The sequence below is a fragment of the Malaclemys terrapin genome, chromosome 12 (assembly GCF_027887155.1).
Source record: "Malaclemys terrapin pileata isolate rMalTer1 chromosome 12, rMalTer1.hap1, whole genome shotgun sequence".
NCBI classification, from domain to species: Eukaryota; Metazoa; Chordata; order Testudines; family Emydidae; genus Malaclemys; species Malaclemys terrapin.
Genome location: NC_071516.1, coordinates 41359696 through 41377444, shown reverse-complemented (window position 1 = coordinate 41377444; position 17749 = coordinate 41359696). Strand labels below are relative to the sequence as shown.

The window sequence follows — 17749 nt, the reverse complement described above, 5'->3', positions numbered from 1 at the left end:
GTGGAAAGGGATCTATGGAAGTGCTGTTGAAAGAGGGAGACCCCCGCCACAGAAGCAGTACCCTGTCCCTTGAGAGCCAGTGGCAGAAATAGGGGCGACTATAGTGGAGTTGGAGCAGATGGGTTTAATTATAGCAGTTGCATCCCCTTGTAACACTGCTGTGTGGCTGGTAAGAAAGCCAAATGGTACATGGCACCTCACTGTCAATTACAGGGTATTAAATGTTCTGGCCAATTCACCGGCCTCAGTGGTGGCAGCATACCCTGAAGTGGTCTCTCACATTGGACCTCCATTCTGGGTTTTCACTGTCTTGGACATAGCAAATGGATTTTAGTCCTAACCATTAGCTGCCTCATGTCAGTATCAGTCCACATTCACATGGGATGGCAAACAATATTGCTGGACAGTTTTGTCCCAGGGCACCGGGATTCCCCTGCCATCTTCCATCCTTACATGAATTAGGCCCTGGAGAGGGTGGACTCGGCAAGGTGCATACAGTATATGAACAACCTGTTGCTAATGCCGGACACAGAGGAGGACAGGGAACTGATCGAGCAGGTCTTGAGGGCTTTGGTCAAAGAAGGGTTAAAGGTCAATGGGAAAAAAAGTCCAAATGGGACAGACAAAAGTAACCTACCTAGGGATGGAAGTGTTCCAGGCAAGGAGGGAGCTTGATAGCAGATGGGTGTGGTTAATAGAGGCCCTGCTGCTGCCCACTGTTGTTAAGAGCTTGAAAGCTTTCTGAGCTGAACTGAGTTTTGAAGGGATTTTGTAGCCAATTATGCAAAACTGCCTCAACCTCTGTTCGACCTAACATGAACCTCTACTTGGGAATGGTCGGAAGAGTGTACTGAGGCAGTGAGGGCCCTAAAGGAACACTTGGTCAGTGCTCCACAGACGGGGAGAAATCTTTTTACCTGTACCCTCTGGTACCTGACAGTACTATTGGGTGTGCTTTGACACAGGTATATGGGGCAGAGGGCCGACTCATGGCCTTTGCCTCTTGACTTCTAAGTGCTGTGGAACTTGAGTATGGCTGCTGTGTACCTATTGGGGGGGGGTGGGAAAACTCCTATATCTCACGGGTATGCAGCAAGTAATATAATATTCTGGTCCCACCACGACCCCCTCCAGTTGCTAAACATCCACACTATTTTACAAGGACATGTGAGTGGACAGCCCATTGTGAAATGGTTGCTGACTTTACAGACAACACAAAGCAGAGGTGCTGAAAGAACCCACAGTTTGGGTAGCCAGACTACATCTGGTTGGCACCCCACACCAGTGTGAGGCTAACCGGGGTAAAACCCAACACCAGGCATGTGAGGAATGGAGACAGTCTGTACTATTGACTTTTCACTAGTGGCATGGTCGACTGAGGAAGCAGAGCTGGTGGCCTTGCTGACAATTTTAAGTGAAATAGATCTCACATCTGAGCCAGAATGCTGGGTGGGGGTGGATTCAGATTATGTATTTCATGGGGACACCCTGATGTTAAGATGGTGGGCAGATAATCATTTTAGGGCACCCCCATGGCCATGGGAACCACAGCAGAGTGGGTCCTTAGCAATAATAACAGGGAGTGGGATAGGCACAGACTAGGGAAGTTGAATTTGGGAATGATAGGAATCTGACCTGTGACTAGTAGGCATCAGAAAACTGGGAGCTAAATATGTGCCAAAGGTGGAACTGAGGGAAAGCTTTTGGTGTGCTTTCGCAGCTGAGGGCCCAGTAATGCTGTGCTGTCAGGGAAGTCGGATGGTTTTGATAAGCTGGGTGCATGGGAGCTTGGCATGGGGGGCACCCCGGGTTTGAGGAGGCATTGGGGACTCAAAAAAAGTTGTGTTGGGGGCCAGGGATGGCAGCTGACTTAAAGTCACACCTGGAGTGCTGTTTAGACTGTGCTAGGCACCACACACCCTGCAAGGTGCTCACGGGGGAGTTAATGAGATAAACCCCACAAGGATCTTGGGAAAGGATGCAGATGGACTATACAGGGCCCCTTCCACCAGACAAAAAGGGGAATTGGTTTATGCTGGTGGTGGTAGATGCCTTCAGCAGGTGAGTGGGGGCATTCCCCACATAGCATCAGACTACCTGGGTGAGTGCTGAAAAGCTGGTAAATGAGGTATTCACTCATTGGGGGATTCCAAAAGTAATTGACTCCGACCAAAGAGCCGCCTTCTGGTTAGACCTGATCAGGGAGCTCACGGCGCTCACTGGAATAACACAATTGTTCCACATTGCTATCACCTGCCGGCTGCGGGGCAGGTGGAACGCATGAACTGCAATATTGAAAGTGAACCGGAAAAGGGAGTGGAAATGGGAGGGAGAAACTGGTAACAATTGTTGCCCTTTGTCTTAATGAGAATGAAGGCCCAGGAATTGAAAGGTACAGGATTGTTCCCCTATGAAGCTCTTATGGGAAGGCCCATGGAGCGGTGGGAAAATCTACTTACTCCAATACCAGGGGAGGTCACTACACATGGCCAAACACATGAGTGGGTTTTAACAGTAATTGATCATGTATGGCAGGTACAACAGGCAATGGCCTGGCAAGATGAACAAGGAACAACAAAGGACAAAGCATGGTAGGACCTGCCTGGGAATCATAATCTACCCATGTTGGGAGATCAACTGATGTACTGGAGTCCAGGACACCACCATCCATTCCCAGTTCCTAAGTGGAGGGGCCCTTACCTCGTCCTTGACAGATTAGGGCTCAGCCTGCTGCTACTGGGAACAGAGAATGGAGGGTGAGAATGGCCTCATTGCACAACAATAAAATCCCATCAGCTTAAAATAATGTTTTGAAGTGGAACTCAGCTATCCAGACACCTGAAAAACCTTTTTTCCCCAAATTCTTCATCATTGGGGAAAACAAACTTCAAGTCACCCAGAAAACCCCTTCAAAGATATTATGACAGATGCCCCTTGAATAGATGGAAAAATAAACTGATACCCCCATTTAATCAAACATACTCCACCCTTCCAAAGTTCTACCCCAAAAAGAAATCAACCATCCAAAAAACAAAATGGAGCAAAACAAAAAAGAAACAAACAAGCAAACACACAAGCCAAACCTCCCCTATCACAAGCACCATTTTTACTCCAAAATAAGAGAAGACCCAGCTTCATGTCGTCCACTAGGAATTTAGAGTTTTGGTCAGAACTGATTATTGACATTCTGTGCAACATGCTTAGAGAGCACCGTGGCAGTATTTGTATGAATCCGAGAGAGAGCGAGATGAGTATGTAATTCATGGATAGATATTTAGATTCCAATCTTATTCACACTGGTGTAATTCTTCAGCAATTTATTTGACTTCAGTGCAGCTAGTCCGATGTTATGACTTCATAAATATATTACACGCTATGTTCTCAAGAAGACAATTTTCTCATCAGCTGATTATATCGATAAACTCAGAGTGAAATCACAGTGCAAGTGCAATGATGGACATTTTAATTCTTGATGAATAATCTCCACACAATCAGTTTCTTCAATGCAGCTTTGATCTCCTTGTTCCTCATGCTGTAGATGATTGGATTCATCACTGGAGGCACCAGGGAAGAGAGAACAGCCATCATGAGATCCATATTTGATATTGAGCCGGAGGTGGTTTCAGGTAGGCAAAGAAGCCAGTGCAAAGAAACACAGAGACCACAGTGAGGTGAGGCAGGCAGATGGAGAAGGCTTTATGCTGGCCCTACTCAGAGAGGATTCTCAGCACGTTTTTGAAGATCTGAACATAAGACAATTATAAAAACAAAGCAGTTTAAACCTAATAATGCACCTAAGAGAATAGCCACAACTTCACTGAGGTACGAATTGGAGCAGGAGAGCTTGAGTAGCTGGGGGATTTCACAGAAGAACTGGTTGATGACATTGGACTGGCAGAAGGGTTACCTGAGGGTGTTCCCAGTGTGCAGTGCAGAGTAGACAATACCAGTAATCCAGGCACTGGCTACCATTTGGACACAAGGTCTCCTGTTCATCACTCTCTTGTAGTGCAGTGGTTGTCAGAAGGCAATTTATCGGTCATATGCCATGACCGTGAGTAAGGCAAGATCAGTCACAGAAAAAACTAAAAAGAGAAAGACCTGGGTGACACATTGTGACATTCCCCTCTGGTGTTATTTGAACCAGTGATCTGGTAGGTCACCCCAGTCCTTGACTCTGGGAGCCAGCCTTTCCCTGCTCTGTTGTGAGAACCCCCACTCCTGGGCTGTTCACACACAGCCTCTGGCATGTAAGCCGTTCCTTGGATTGTGCAACCGAATGACACTAGGCAATATCTCTGGTACCAGACACAACCCTAGGAACCTCCCTCTTGCAATGTCCAGTTATGCCCGCTGGATGCTTATATGAGTTCGCCGATTTACCAAAGAAATTAATATGTACCAGGCTTGTTATCCCAAGGGGAATCTCTGACACATTTCAAACCAAACACACTGCTTCAGGTAGAATAAATAAACAGATTTATTAACTACAAAGATATATTTTAAGTGATTATAAGTCAAAGCATAACAAGTCAGATTTGGTCAAATGAAATAAAAGCAAAACACATTCTAATCTGATTTTAACACTTTCAATGCCCTTACAAACTTAGATGCTTCTCACCACAGGCTGGCTGGTTGCTCTTCAGCCAGGCTCTCCCCTTTGATCAGTGCTTCAGTCGCTTGGTGTGGTGTCTGTAGATGTAGGTGGAAGAGAGAGAGCATGGCAAACATCTCTCCCTTTTTATGATGTTCTTTCTTCCCTCTTGGCTTTGTCCCCCTCTTCAGAGTCAGGTGAGCATTACCTCATCACAGTCCCAAACTGACCAAAGGGAGCGGGGTAACTCACTCGAGAGTCCAACAGACTTTGTTGCTGCCTAAGCCAATGTCCTTTGTTCCTGTGAGGCTGGGCTGGGTTTGTCCCATACCTGCCCTGATGAGGTGTGAATTGCCTCTCTGCTCATGGAGAGTTTTTGCCTAGGCTTATTTTAAGCCATGAGGATACATTTTCAGCCTCATAACTATATACATGAAATTATAACCTATAACATTACTGTAACAATTACTATAACATCACTACAACAACAATGCGCAGTGCATCATGAGCCTTCCGAAGAAACCCAATATGATAAACTTTGCTTTGGATAGCACACAATCATTTTACAAGGATGAACTTGGGGGTGCTGGGTGTTCCCCCGAGGTACAGGGCATCACGCATATGCAGGATAAGAAAGTGACCTGGTGTTCATGAGGGAATTGACAATGCATTTGGGGATAGTGACAGAGATGGAGCCAAGGTCTACGATGGACAGGTTCACCAGGAAGAAGTATATGGGGATGTGAAGATGGTGGTTGAGGGCTATGGCTGTGATGATGAGAAGATTCCCCAGCAGGGTTGCCAGGTAAAGCTTTAGAAATGTCACAAAATTCAAAAACTGCAGCTCCCAAATTTCAGAGAATCCCAGGAGAAGGAACTCGGTCATGGTTGATCAGTTGGACATTTCTTTCCTCAGTACATTGTGTGATGACTGTGAAGGGAAGGACAAAGACAACTGTCGGGATTAGTATGACAGAGGGAATGACCATGATTCCCCTCAGTAATATGTCACAACGCAAGTGAGAAAGGTGCACACAACACTCATCATTGCCTTTAACTAGGACTTAACACACGTGTAAATTGGCATGGCTTCCTTAAAGTCAATGGAGCTGCATCATTTTGCACCATATGAAGATCTGGCTCAGGATGTGTCTTGAAAAAATATAGTATAAATGATGGAGCAAAGCACATCCAAACCCAATTATCTAACCAAGATAATTCCCTAGCTGGTCCAGACAGCAGGCCACAAACATGGATATGAAGTTAAAGTACTAAAAAGCTAATGCTGCCTGATTTCCACTGTCCATAGGCGCCGACTCCATGGGTGCTCCGGGGCTGGAGCACCTACGGGGAAAAATTAGTGGGTGCTCTGCACTCACCGGCAGCCAAGCTCCCCTCACCCCCCGCCCCACCGCCTTCTCCTTCCCTAAGCATGCCGTGTCCCCGCTCCTCAGCCTACCTCCCAGCGCTTCCCGCCTGGCCACCACCAAATAGCTGTTTGGCAGCATTCACACATGCCGGGAGGGAGGGGGAGGGGCGGGAATGTGGCGCACTCAGGGGAGGAGGCAGGTCCTGAGTGGGGATTTGTGTAATGAGTTGGAATATTGGCAGAGAGGGAGCGAAGTTGGGTCTGGTACCTTGGGGAAGGGGTTGGAATTTGTGCAGGGAAGGGATGGGATGGGAAGAGGTGGGGCAGGGGAGGGGCCTCATGGAAGGGGTGGAGTGGGGGTGGGGCTGGGAGCAGGGGGGGGTCGAGCACCCACAGGAAAGAGGGGAAGTCGGCGCCTATGCCACTGTCCTAGGAAATATGACATGGACTAACAAAGCATCACATATGACAGCTCATTTGTCATGATTCCACTGCAACACCACATTGATTTATGGCACCAAATCCCAGCTGCATTTCCATCTCTGTGTGGTGAGGGGCTAATAACATCACTCAGCTAATTCTATGCATATCATTTCCTTCTGACTTTATGTTTCCGCTGTGCAGTTCAGTGGCTATCAGGAGCTTTGGTTTCTATTCTTGATTCTAACATTGACCTGCTGTGTGACCTTGGGCCAGTCACTTCCCCTCCCTGTGCCTCTGTTTCTCCTCCCTCCCTTTCTCTGCCTTGTCTACTTCAGTTGTAATCTCTTTGGGGTATCGTCTGGGTTTTACTAGGTGTGTGTTCTGTCCTATGTGTGTTAAGAGCATCCTCTGTCCCCCCCAGGCATCAGTGGGGGACAGAGGATACAGTGCTGAAGCAGATCTGAAATCTAGTCACATTGCCCTCTTCTATGTAATTGAGCAGAGACAGGCTTTGGCTGGAGGCTTCAAATCTCTGTGCCTCAATTTAAAGGTGGCTGCATGTATAAAACATATTCAGTGAGTGTCAAATTTACCGCTTATTCAGTTTTACAGTCTTGCAAGTATCCCTTTGAAACAGCAATAAATGGGATTGCAATAGAGGGAATAGGTTTGAAAGTGTGGTGTTATTAGACAATATCAATGTTGGCACCCTGGCTTAATTATCTGAGGGGTAGCCATGTTAGTCTATCCACAAAAACAACAAGGAGTCCAGTGGCACCTTAAGGACTAACAGATTTATTTGGGTATAAGGTTTCGTGGGTAAAAAACCCACTTCTTCAGATGCATGGAGTGAAAATTGCAGATACAGGCATAAATTTATATTTATATTTTTGCCTGTATCTGCAAATTTCCCACAAAAGCTTATGCCCAAATAAATCTGTTAGTCTTTAAGGTGCCACGGACTCCTCATTGTTTTTGTGGCTTAATTATAAATTTCCAATCTGGGGAATTCAGAAATTTTCTGTTTAAATCATTTCAAAGGAGAACTGAGTTTTCAACTGAAGAAATTTTCATAGGACGTCTCTGCTATCCTTAAAAACATCTATATTGTAAAAATCAAAACTTTTTTTCAAAACATTAAGTGAAAATTTCCCAGTTTTCAGCAGATTTTACCAGCAATTGTTTGGTTCTCAATAAACACACACAAAAAAGTCTTGGTTTTTCAGTTTCTATGAAAATAGGTTTTTTTTTTCTGCTGAGGAAAAAATAGAGGAGATCTAGATGTTTGATGAAATTAGGGTAGAAGTCTTAAAAGAGTTTTAATGTAATTCATATTTCTTATTACAGTGCTCCAGTATATTAATACCCAAACATATTTAACTAAAAAGCAAATTTACGGTGTTGGTCTTTGGGGAATGTTTCCCAGCCTGTGAGGCATTGGACAGTCCACTGCCAGGATTCTTCTGTCATTGTCTATCCCTATATGTCTCAATAATGCTTCATAACTGTGTTATCCAGCAGCTGTTTCCATGCCCCATCACCATATTCCCTGAATTTCTTGGTCTCTCTGCAGTTCCCAGCAGGCAGGGACCTACTCCACAGATGGGCGCTCCCTGCTCCTCTCCTCTAGTAGACTTGGCCGAGAGGTGAAGGACTAAATAGGATGTGGGTCTGAAAGTACCTCCCAGCTCTGAAAATGGTCCTGGCTTGTGAAGGCTTTAAGGCATGGTCACAGCCCAGGATTTGTCTGGCTGGGGGATAAATAACTGAATCTGTTCCCCAGGGCTGTTATCCCAGCTCTGATCTCACCTCTGGAGCAAACCACCCTGACAACCTGCCCTAGCTGACCCTAACTCCCCAGAGGGGGAACAGCATCTGCCCTGGAGCTCACACAATGGCAGCATCCGAGGAATAATCCTTGGCTAAAAATAAGACAGGGCTGAGGTTCAAGTGGTGTTCCATGAAGATTTCAGAATAAACTGTATATTTGTAGTACAGACATGTGACCTACAATAGCTCAGAGCCTAGTGGCAACAGAGCCCCAGCTGGTCTAGACTAGCCTGTTCCTTCATTTATGCCACATAATCAGCTCTGAGAGACCAGCAATTTTTTTCTCCTGCATTGCATCAGCAGCTCTTGGGATGCAGCCACCAGAGGAACTCACAGCTCAGGCTTCCCTGGCTGTTTGATGTTGGTCACTAAGAATCTGCCAGAGGCAAACAATAAAAGCTCAGTGCAATGTCCTAAACTTCTGTAAATTGGCACAGTTCCATTGAGTTCTGAGTAGTTAGGCCTGTTTACGCCAAGTGGAGATGTGGCCTTTTGAGTTGGATGGAGCTACTTTGATTTACACTAGCTGGGGATCTGGACCATATTCTTTGCCTGGGAAATTGAACTGAAGATGAGACAAAAGTTCCAAACCCATCTGCACTTTCTTAGCTCTTTGCCCCAGGGTATTAATGGCAAGAGTGTAACTTTTAATGGCTAAGGAGTGATTCATTCCCACTGGGACTGAACTTTGCAGGAATTCAGTGTTGGTAAGATTTTCTCTATCTGATTTTCAATTTCTATTGGGATGAATGGAGCATCTTTCTTTCTTTCTTTCTTTCTTTCTCAGGAATTATATGTTTTATATGTTTTCTTCTTACAGACAACACTAAAGTGAAAGGCTCATTGGGCTGCAGATGCAATGGTTCATGACATCCTAAAAATGATTAATTTTCACTTGTTGTATGTATGTCAGAGAGACTGAACAAATTTGAAGGGTCAGCTCCCCAGTTAATGTAAATCACTTGTAGCTTCATTGGAGTCAATGGGGTCAGAACCCCCACCCCCACACACACACCTTGTGTAATGAGGTCAGATATCCAGATGGTGTAAATTGACATATTGCTATTGAGCTGTTCCATTTGATGTGATCTGAGTATCTGTGCTGGTGGGGAGGGAAGTGGCCCTATATGGTAAAAAAAGCACAGAGTCAAATGAAGTAAAAATCTTAAATGAACCAAAATGTACCTTAGAATCTCTATGGATGGTAATTCCATGCTTGAATAATAAAAACATAGCATTGGGGATATACTACTGACCAGCTGACCACGATGGTGTAGTGACTATGAAATACTCAGGGAGATTAGCGAGGTTATAAAAATAAAAAAAATCAATAATAATGGGGGATTTCAACAATCCCCATATTGACTGGGTATATGTCACCTCAGGACAGGATGCAGAGAGAATGTTTCTTGATACCTTAAATGACTGCTTCTTGGAGCAGCTAGTCCTGGAACTCATAAGAGGAGAGGCAATTCTTGATTTAGTCCTAAATGGAGCACAGGTTCTGGTCCAAAAGGTAAATATAGATAGACCGCTTGGTAATAGTGACCATAATATAAATAAATTTAACATCCCTGTGGTGGGGAATACACCACTGTCAGCAGCCCACCATGGAAGCATTTAATTTCAGAAAGGGGAACTACACAAAAATTAGGAAGTTAGTTAAAAAGAAATTAAAAGATACAGCACCAAAAGTGAAATCCCTGCAAGCTGCATGGAAACTTTTCAAAGACACCATAATGGTGTACACCCCAAATTAGAAACATAGTAAAAGAACCAAGAAAGTGCCAGCCTGGATACAAAACAAAGTAAAAGAAGCAGAGAGAGGCAAAAAAAGGCATTATTTAAAAAGTGGAAGTTAAATCCTAGTGAGGAAAATAGAAAGGAGCATAAACTGTGGCAAATGAAGTGTAAAAATATAATTAGGAAAGCCAAAAAAGAATAAAAAAAAAAACAACAGCTAGCCAAAGACACAAAAAAATAATAGCAATTTTTTTAAAAGTACATCAGAAGCAGGAAGCCTGCTAAACAATCAGTGGGGCCACTGGATGATCGAGATATTAAAGGAACACTCAAGGACGATAAGGCCATTGCGGAGAAACTAAATGAATACTTTGCATCAATCTTCACGGCTGAGGATGTGAGGGAGACTCCCAAACCTAAGCCATTCTTTTTAAATGATGTATCTGAGGAACTGTCCAAGATTGAAGTGTCATTAGAGGAGGTTTTGGAACAAATTGATAAACTAAACAGTAATAAGTCACCAGAAACAGAGGGTATTCACCCAAGAGTTCTGAAGGAACGCAAATGTGAAATTGCAGAACTTCTAACTGTAATATGTAAGCTATCATTTAAATCAGTTTCTGTGCCAGATGACTGGAGGATAGCAAATGTGACACCAATTTTTTAAAAAGGTTCCAGAGGTAATCCTGGCAATTACAGGCTGGTAACCCTGACTTCAGTACCAGGAAAACCGGTTGAAACTATAGGTAAGAACAGAATTTTCAGACACATAGATGAATGTGATTTTTTGGGGAAGAGTAAAAATGTTTCTTTGTAAAGGGAAATCATGCCTCACCAATCTACTAGAATTCTTTGAGGGGGTCAATAAGCATATGGACAAGGGGGTTCCAGTGGATATAGTGTATTTAGATTTTTAGAAAGTGTTTGACAAGGTCCCTCACCAAAGGCTCTTAAGCAAAGTAAGCTGTCATGGGATTAGAGGGAAGGTCCTCTCATGGATCAGTAACTGGCTAAAAGATAGGAAACAAAGGGTAGGAATAAATTTTCAGTTTTCAGAATGGAGAGAGAGAAATAGTGGTATCCCCCCATGGGTCACTACTGGGACCAGTACTGTTCAACATATTTATAAATGATCTGGAAAAAGGGATAAACAGTGAGGTGGCAAAATTTGCAGATGATATAAAACAATTCAAGAAAGTTAAGTGCAAAGCAGACTGTGAAGAGTTACAAAGGATCTCACAAAACTGAATGACTGGGCAACAAAAAGGCAGATGAAATTCAATGTTGATAAATGCAAAGTAATGCACATTGAAAAACATAATTCCAACTATACATTTAAAATGATAGGGTCTAATTTAGCTGTTACCACTCAAGAAAGAGATTTTGGAGTCAATGTGTATAGTTCTCTGCAAACCTCCACTCAATGTGCAGCGGCCATCAAAAAAGCGAACAGAATGTTGGGAATCATTAGGAAAGGCATAGCTAAGACATAAAATATCATATTGCCTGTATAAAAATCCATGGTGCTCCCATATCTTGAATACTATGTGCAGGTGAATTTGCCCTATCTCAAAAAAACAAACAAACATATATTGGAATTGGAAAAGGTTAGTAAAAGGGCAACAAAAATGATTAGGAATAATGGAATGGCTTTCTGTATGGGGAGAGATTAATAAGATTGGGATGTTTCAGCATGGAAAAGATACCACTAAGAGGGATATGATAGAGGTCTATACAGTTATGACTGGTGTGGAGAAAGTAAATAAGGAAGTTTACTCCTTCTCATACCAGAAGAACTAGAGGTCACCCAATGACATTAATAGACAGCAGGTTTAAAACAAATAAAAGGAAGTATTTCTTCACACAAAGCATAGTCAACCCATGGAACTCTTTGCCAGAGGATATTGTGAAGGCCAAGGGTATAACAGGGTTCAAAAATAAATAGAAAAAATCATGGAAGATAGGTCCATCCTGGCTAATAGCCAGGATGAGCAGGGATGGTGTCCCTATCCTCTGTTTGCCAGAAGCTAGGAATGGGCGATGGGATGGATCACTTGATGATTTCCTGTTCTGTTCATTCCCTCTGAGGCACCAGGCATTGGCCACTGTCAGAAGACAGGATACTGGGCTGGATGGACCTTTGGTCTGACCCAATATGGCCATTGTTATGTCTAGTTTCATATGTGTTCCAGGATTTGAGATTCTCGTTGCTTAGAACCTCCATCCAATTTAAATAACCATAAAATATTCTATGATATTGATATCATGGTTCATAGAGAGAAACCTGTGAAATGGGCACCCAGCTGGGAAATTGGCTGATGAATATATAGAAAGTCGCTAGGTGGCATAACAGAGATAGTGAAGAATCAGAGAGCAGGAAAAAGCCCAGTAAGGGACACCCACCCAGAGGAAGGACGTACTCCAGCAGGATATAGGCCTCCTCAGAAGAAAGAGTGGGGAGAAGTGGTGCCACGTCTGTAAAAAACTGGGTTGTATCTCCCAGAATTGCCCCATCTATCCACTGATGGTGAGAGTCGTTCCAGAGCAGCTGCTTGCACCTCTGCCTTATGGAGTTAACTTTGTGACTGGTTCAGGCTCTCTGCAGACTCAGGAATATGTAGCTGCATCATTATACCCTATGCAGTTTCCACCTCTCAGAGCAATTGTCTCAGGCTGTCTATAGATTGAGGCAGGTGTTGCATTGGTTAACTGAGGACAACCCATTCCATCCCATGAGTGACTGGCTCATGCAAGACTCAGGCAGCCATTGCTCTATTAATTACACTTGTCTTTTGTCTTGGGGAACATTTTCAAGTTTTCTTTCTCAACCATGAGGACTAGAAAATGGCTATAGTTTAGGAAATGGAAGCTGAGATTCTGTTGTAATGTTGTGACTCCTGGAGCTGAAGCCCTGGACACTGGTTTATAGTCCTTAAACTTTAATCCAGCCCTAAATGTTTTCCTAATACCACATTTCCGTATGCAGAGTTGCTTATGTTGGGATATTGTGTGAACTTGAACTGGCAAGGAACTATCGTCTCTGTAATTATGTCTAAGTGGAGAGGCAGTTGCTGAGATGACGAAGGAGAGAGGACATGTACACAAGGCAATCTCTCTAATAACATTAAAATAGTTGTTTAAAAAGGAACTCAGCTAGCCACACACCTACAGAAACTTTTTTTCAATTCTTCATCAATAGGGAAAAGAAAACCTCCAGTCTCTCCGAAAACCCCTTCAAAGAGATTATTACATTGACACCTTGAATAAATGACAAAATAATCTGATTCCCACATTTAATCAAACACATTTCACCCTGCAAATTCCTACAACAAAAAGTCATCTGGAACAAAAAAAAGTCAACCAATGAATCAATAATATTAAACATGAAAAAGAAACAATCAAGCAAACAAACAAGCCAAACCTCTCAAACCCCACTCACAATTTTTACCCCAAAAAAGGAGAAGAGAAAGAGACTTCATGTTCTCTAGTGATTTAGCTATGGCTGTTGATATTCTGTGCAACATGCTCAGATAGCATGGCAATGTTAGCAGTATAAATCTCAAAGAGAGATAGGTGTATGTACATTTATGGATAGATATTTAGATTCTAATCTTATTTACACAGGTTTAATTCTAAACTAACTCATTTAACTTCAAAGGAGTTAGTCTGGATTTTATGAATTCATAAACAGATAGCACACTATGTTCTTAAGGAGACACTTTTGTCATCAGTTGATTATATCCAAGAAGAAGCTCAGAATGAAATCTCAATCAAGGAGCAATGATGGACATTTTAATTCTTAGTGATTAACCTCCAAACAATCAGTTTCTTTAATGCAGCTTTGATCTCCTTGTTCCTCATGCTGTAGATGATCGGATTCAACACTGGAGGCACCAGGGAATAGAGAACACCCATCATGAGATCCATATTTGATGCTGAGCTGGAGGTGGGTTTCAGGTACTCAAAGATGCCAGTGCAAAGAAGCAAAGAGACCACAGTGAGATGAGGGAGGCAGGTGGAGAAGGCTTTATGCCGGCCCTGCTCAGAGGGGATTCTCAGCACGGTTTTGAAGATCTGAACATAAGACACAATTATAAAAACAAAGCAGTTTAAACCTAAAAAAATACTAAAGGCAAGAAGCCCAACTTCACTAAGGTACGAGTCAGAGCAGGCGAGCTTCAGTAGCTGGGGGATTTCACAGAAGAACTGGTTGATGACATTGGACTGGCAGAAGGGTAACCTGAAGGTGTTCCCAGTGTGCAGCGCAGAGTAGACAATACCAGTAATCCAGGCACTGGCTGCCATTTGGACACATGCTCCCCTGTTCATTACGCTGTCATAGTGCAGTGGTTGGCAGATGGCGACGTGTCGGTCATACGCCATGACGGTGAGTAAGACAAAATCAGTTGAAGTGAAGATTACAAATAGAAACACTTGGGTGACACATCCAGGATAAGAAATCACCCTGGTGTTCATGAAGGAATTGACCATGGATTTGGGGATGGTGACGGAGATGGAGCCGATGTCTAGAATGGACAGATTCACCAGGAAGAAGTACATGGGGGTGTGAAGATGGTGGTCAAGGGCTATGGCTGAGATGATGAGAAGATTCCCCATCAGGCCTGCCAGGTAAATCACTAGAAACACCACAAAGTGCAAAATCTGCAGCTCCCGAACATCTGAGAATTCCAGGAGAAGGAACTCGGTCAGGGTGGTTCGGTTGGACATTTTCTTTCTCAGTTCATTGTGTGATGGCTGTGGAGAGAAGGGCAAAGACAGTGGTGGGGATTACAGTGACAACAGGAGTGGCCCTGATTCCCTGCAGCAATATCTCATGATGTGAGTGTCAACAATGCACAGCTCTCATCACTGCTGTTAACTAGGAGTGGTGAGTTATGACACCTGTAAATTGGCATGGATCCCTTAAAGTCAATGGAGCTGCATCAGTTTGCATAATCTAAAGATCTGGCTCAGGATGTGGCTTGATAAAATGCCGTGTTTAGGGTGGAGCAAAGTACTATCCCAATGCAACATTCTAGCCAAGATGGAGCCCCTCTTGCTACAAACAGCAGGCTGTGAACTTGGGCTTGAAACTAAAATGCTAAAATGCCAACACAGCCTGATATCTACTTTCCGGGTAAATATGACATAGACTCACTTAGTATCCTGCATTAGAGCTTGTCTGTATTGAGTCCACTGCAGCACCACATAGATGACCTGCTGCCTGCTTATGTATTGATTTAAGACACAAGATCCCACTTCCATCTCTGTGTACCAAAGGGCTAACAGAATCTCTCAGCTACCTCTCTGCTGCATCGTTTACCTCTGTCACATTATGTCTGTGTGGGTCATTGGCCGTCAGGAGACTCGGGTTCTTGCCTCTGCCACTGACCTGCTGTGTGACCTTGGGCCAGTCACTTCCCCATGCCTCTGTTTCCCCTCCATCCCGTTCTCTGCCTTGTCTGCTGTCAGTAAGGGCTGTGTCTTATTATGTGTATGTTTGGTGTCCTCATTTACAGCATTTGTGTTTAGCGGGCAGCAGTGTGGGACAGAGGATATAGCACTCTAACAGACTATCTAGGTTCTAATCCCATTCACATCCTCTATGTCCTTGGCAGGATAAGAGAGAGGCTTTCACTGGGGGCTTCAATTCTCTGTTCTTCATTTAAGGCACTAGTATGTTTAATACCGATGCTGTTGGCTGCCAACTTTGCTACTTACTCAGTTTTATGAATCACCAAGTATCCCTTTGAAATAGAAATGAACACCATTGCAATATAGTGACTGGTTTCAAATTTTACTATTATTACACAGTATCAATGTTCCCACACTCACTTACATCTAAGATTCCAATCTGAGGTATTCAGACATTTTCTGTTTAAATAATTTCAAAGGAAAACTGGGTTTTCAACTAAAAAAATACTCTGAGGAAGCCCGTGTTATGCTTGAAACACAACTCGTATTGGAAAACTCAAAATACTTTTTTTCCTTATTTAAGTGAAAATATTTCAGTTTCCAGCAGTTTACCTGAAATTGTTTGTTTCTCAATGAACATAAACAAAACAAAAAAAAATTGGTTTTCACAATATATATAAAAAGTCAATGGTTTACCGCTGGGGAAAAATAAAAAAAACAACAACAACCTCAGAGCAGCTCTGAATGTTTGATTAAATTATATAAAAAGCCTTGAAAAGTTCCAATTGTAACTTCTAGTTCTGTTATGAAATTTGACCAGCATATAAATACCTAAACATGTGTCATTGAAATAACAAACTTATTGTGCCGGTCTTTGCGGAATGTTTCCCAACCTGTGATGCATGGAACACTTCAGAGCCAGGATCCTTCAGTCATTGCCTGTCTGTATAGATAATGCCCCAGTCACAGTGTCATCCAGCAGCTGTTTCCCTCTCGCTTCACCATGTTTCCCAAGCTGCTGGGTTTCTCTGCAGTTCCTAGCAGGCAGGGACCCATTCCACAGATCGATGCTCCCTGCTCCCTATCTTGGGCAGGCTTGGCTGAGAGGTGAAGGACTAAATAGGATGGCGGAAGAAAGCCCCTCCCATCACTGAAACTGATCCTGGCTTGTTCGGGCTGCTTGTTCACAACCCAGGTTGTCCCTGTTCTGCAAGCAGGGCTAAATAGTTGGATCCGGTATGCAGGGCTGTGAGCTGAGCTCTGATCTCACCAAAGGAGCACCCTGACAAGCTGCCCTAGCTATACCTAATCCCCCAGAGGGGGAACACAACATGCCCTGGATCTCAAGTGGTGGCAGCACCCTGAAAGGACCCCTGGCTACACACAAGGCAGGGCTGAGGCCCAAAGGGTGTCGGAAGGAGATTACACAATAAATTATATATTTGTAGCACAGACATGTGACTTACAATAGCTCAGAGCCTAGTGGCACCAGAGCCCCAACTGGAATGGAATAGCCTGTTCCTTCATTAACACCACATAATTACCTCTGAGAGAGCAGAGATTTTCTTTTTCCTGCTTTGCATCAGCAGCTCTTGTGATACACCCACCAGAGGAAGCCACAGCTCAGGCTGCCCTGACTGTTTGATGTTGGTCTCTAAGAAGCATCCAGAGGCAATCACTAAAAGCTCCTAGCTATGGCCTAAACTGATGTAAATTGATACAGTTCCATTGAGTTCTGAGGAGTTAGGGCTCTTTACACCAACGGAGATTTGGACCTTTGATTCCAATGGAGCTACTTTGATTTCCATTAGCTGGGGTTCTGGCCCTAAGACATCCATGCAGCTAGGTCAGTTTTCATTGGATTTCACTGGAGCTACTGCTGATTTACACCAGCTGTGGTTCTTGCTCATTGGCAACAATGGAGCTATGGCTGATATTCACCTGCTGGGTATCTCGCCTCATTAAACAGTTTCAAATCCATTTCCTTTGCCTATGAATCTGAACTGAAGATGAAGCAGTAGCTTTGTGTTGGGATGGTGTGAACTTGAATGGGCAAAGGAGGTGGTCTCTATATTTGTGTCTGGGAGGAGAGGAAGTTGATGAGATCACAGTGGAGAGGGGACATGTCCACAAGGCATCTCTCTCTTGGTCAGTGATCTGAGAAAAGTTTGAGAGCCCCCGGTCGAATGGCATTGACATGGACATAGCAGTCTACCGATGGGAGGGAGGGTCATGTTTCAGGGTTGGGGCCTAAGAGAGGAAGAAGAAATTGTAGTCAGTGGAATGATTATGAACTCAGGTTGGAAATTTTCTCACAATATGGTTTTGTTCATCAGAAAATGCTGATTCATTGAAACCGTGTTCGCAGCAAGGGG

General features: G+C 43.7%; 1 protein-coding gene across 1 annotated transcript; it reads right to left on the bottom strand.

Moving 5' to 3' along the window:
* Window positions 1-13751: 13751 nt before the first annotated feature.
* On the bottom strand, window positions 13752-14693 carry LOC128845877 (olfactory receptor 14A16-like). Its single transcript, XM_054044934.1, has one exon. The coding sequence runs from the start codon at window positions 14685-14687 to the stop codon at window positions 13752-13754; it is 936 nt and encodes a 311-aa protein (XP_053900909.1). The 5' UTR covers window positions 14688-14693.
* Between the last annotated feature and the right edge of the window lie 3056 nt (window positions 14694-17749).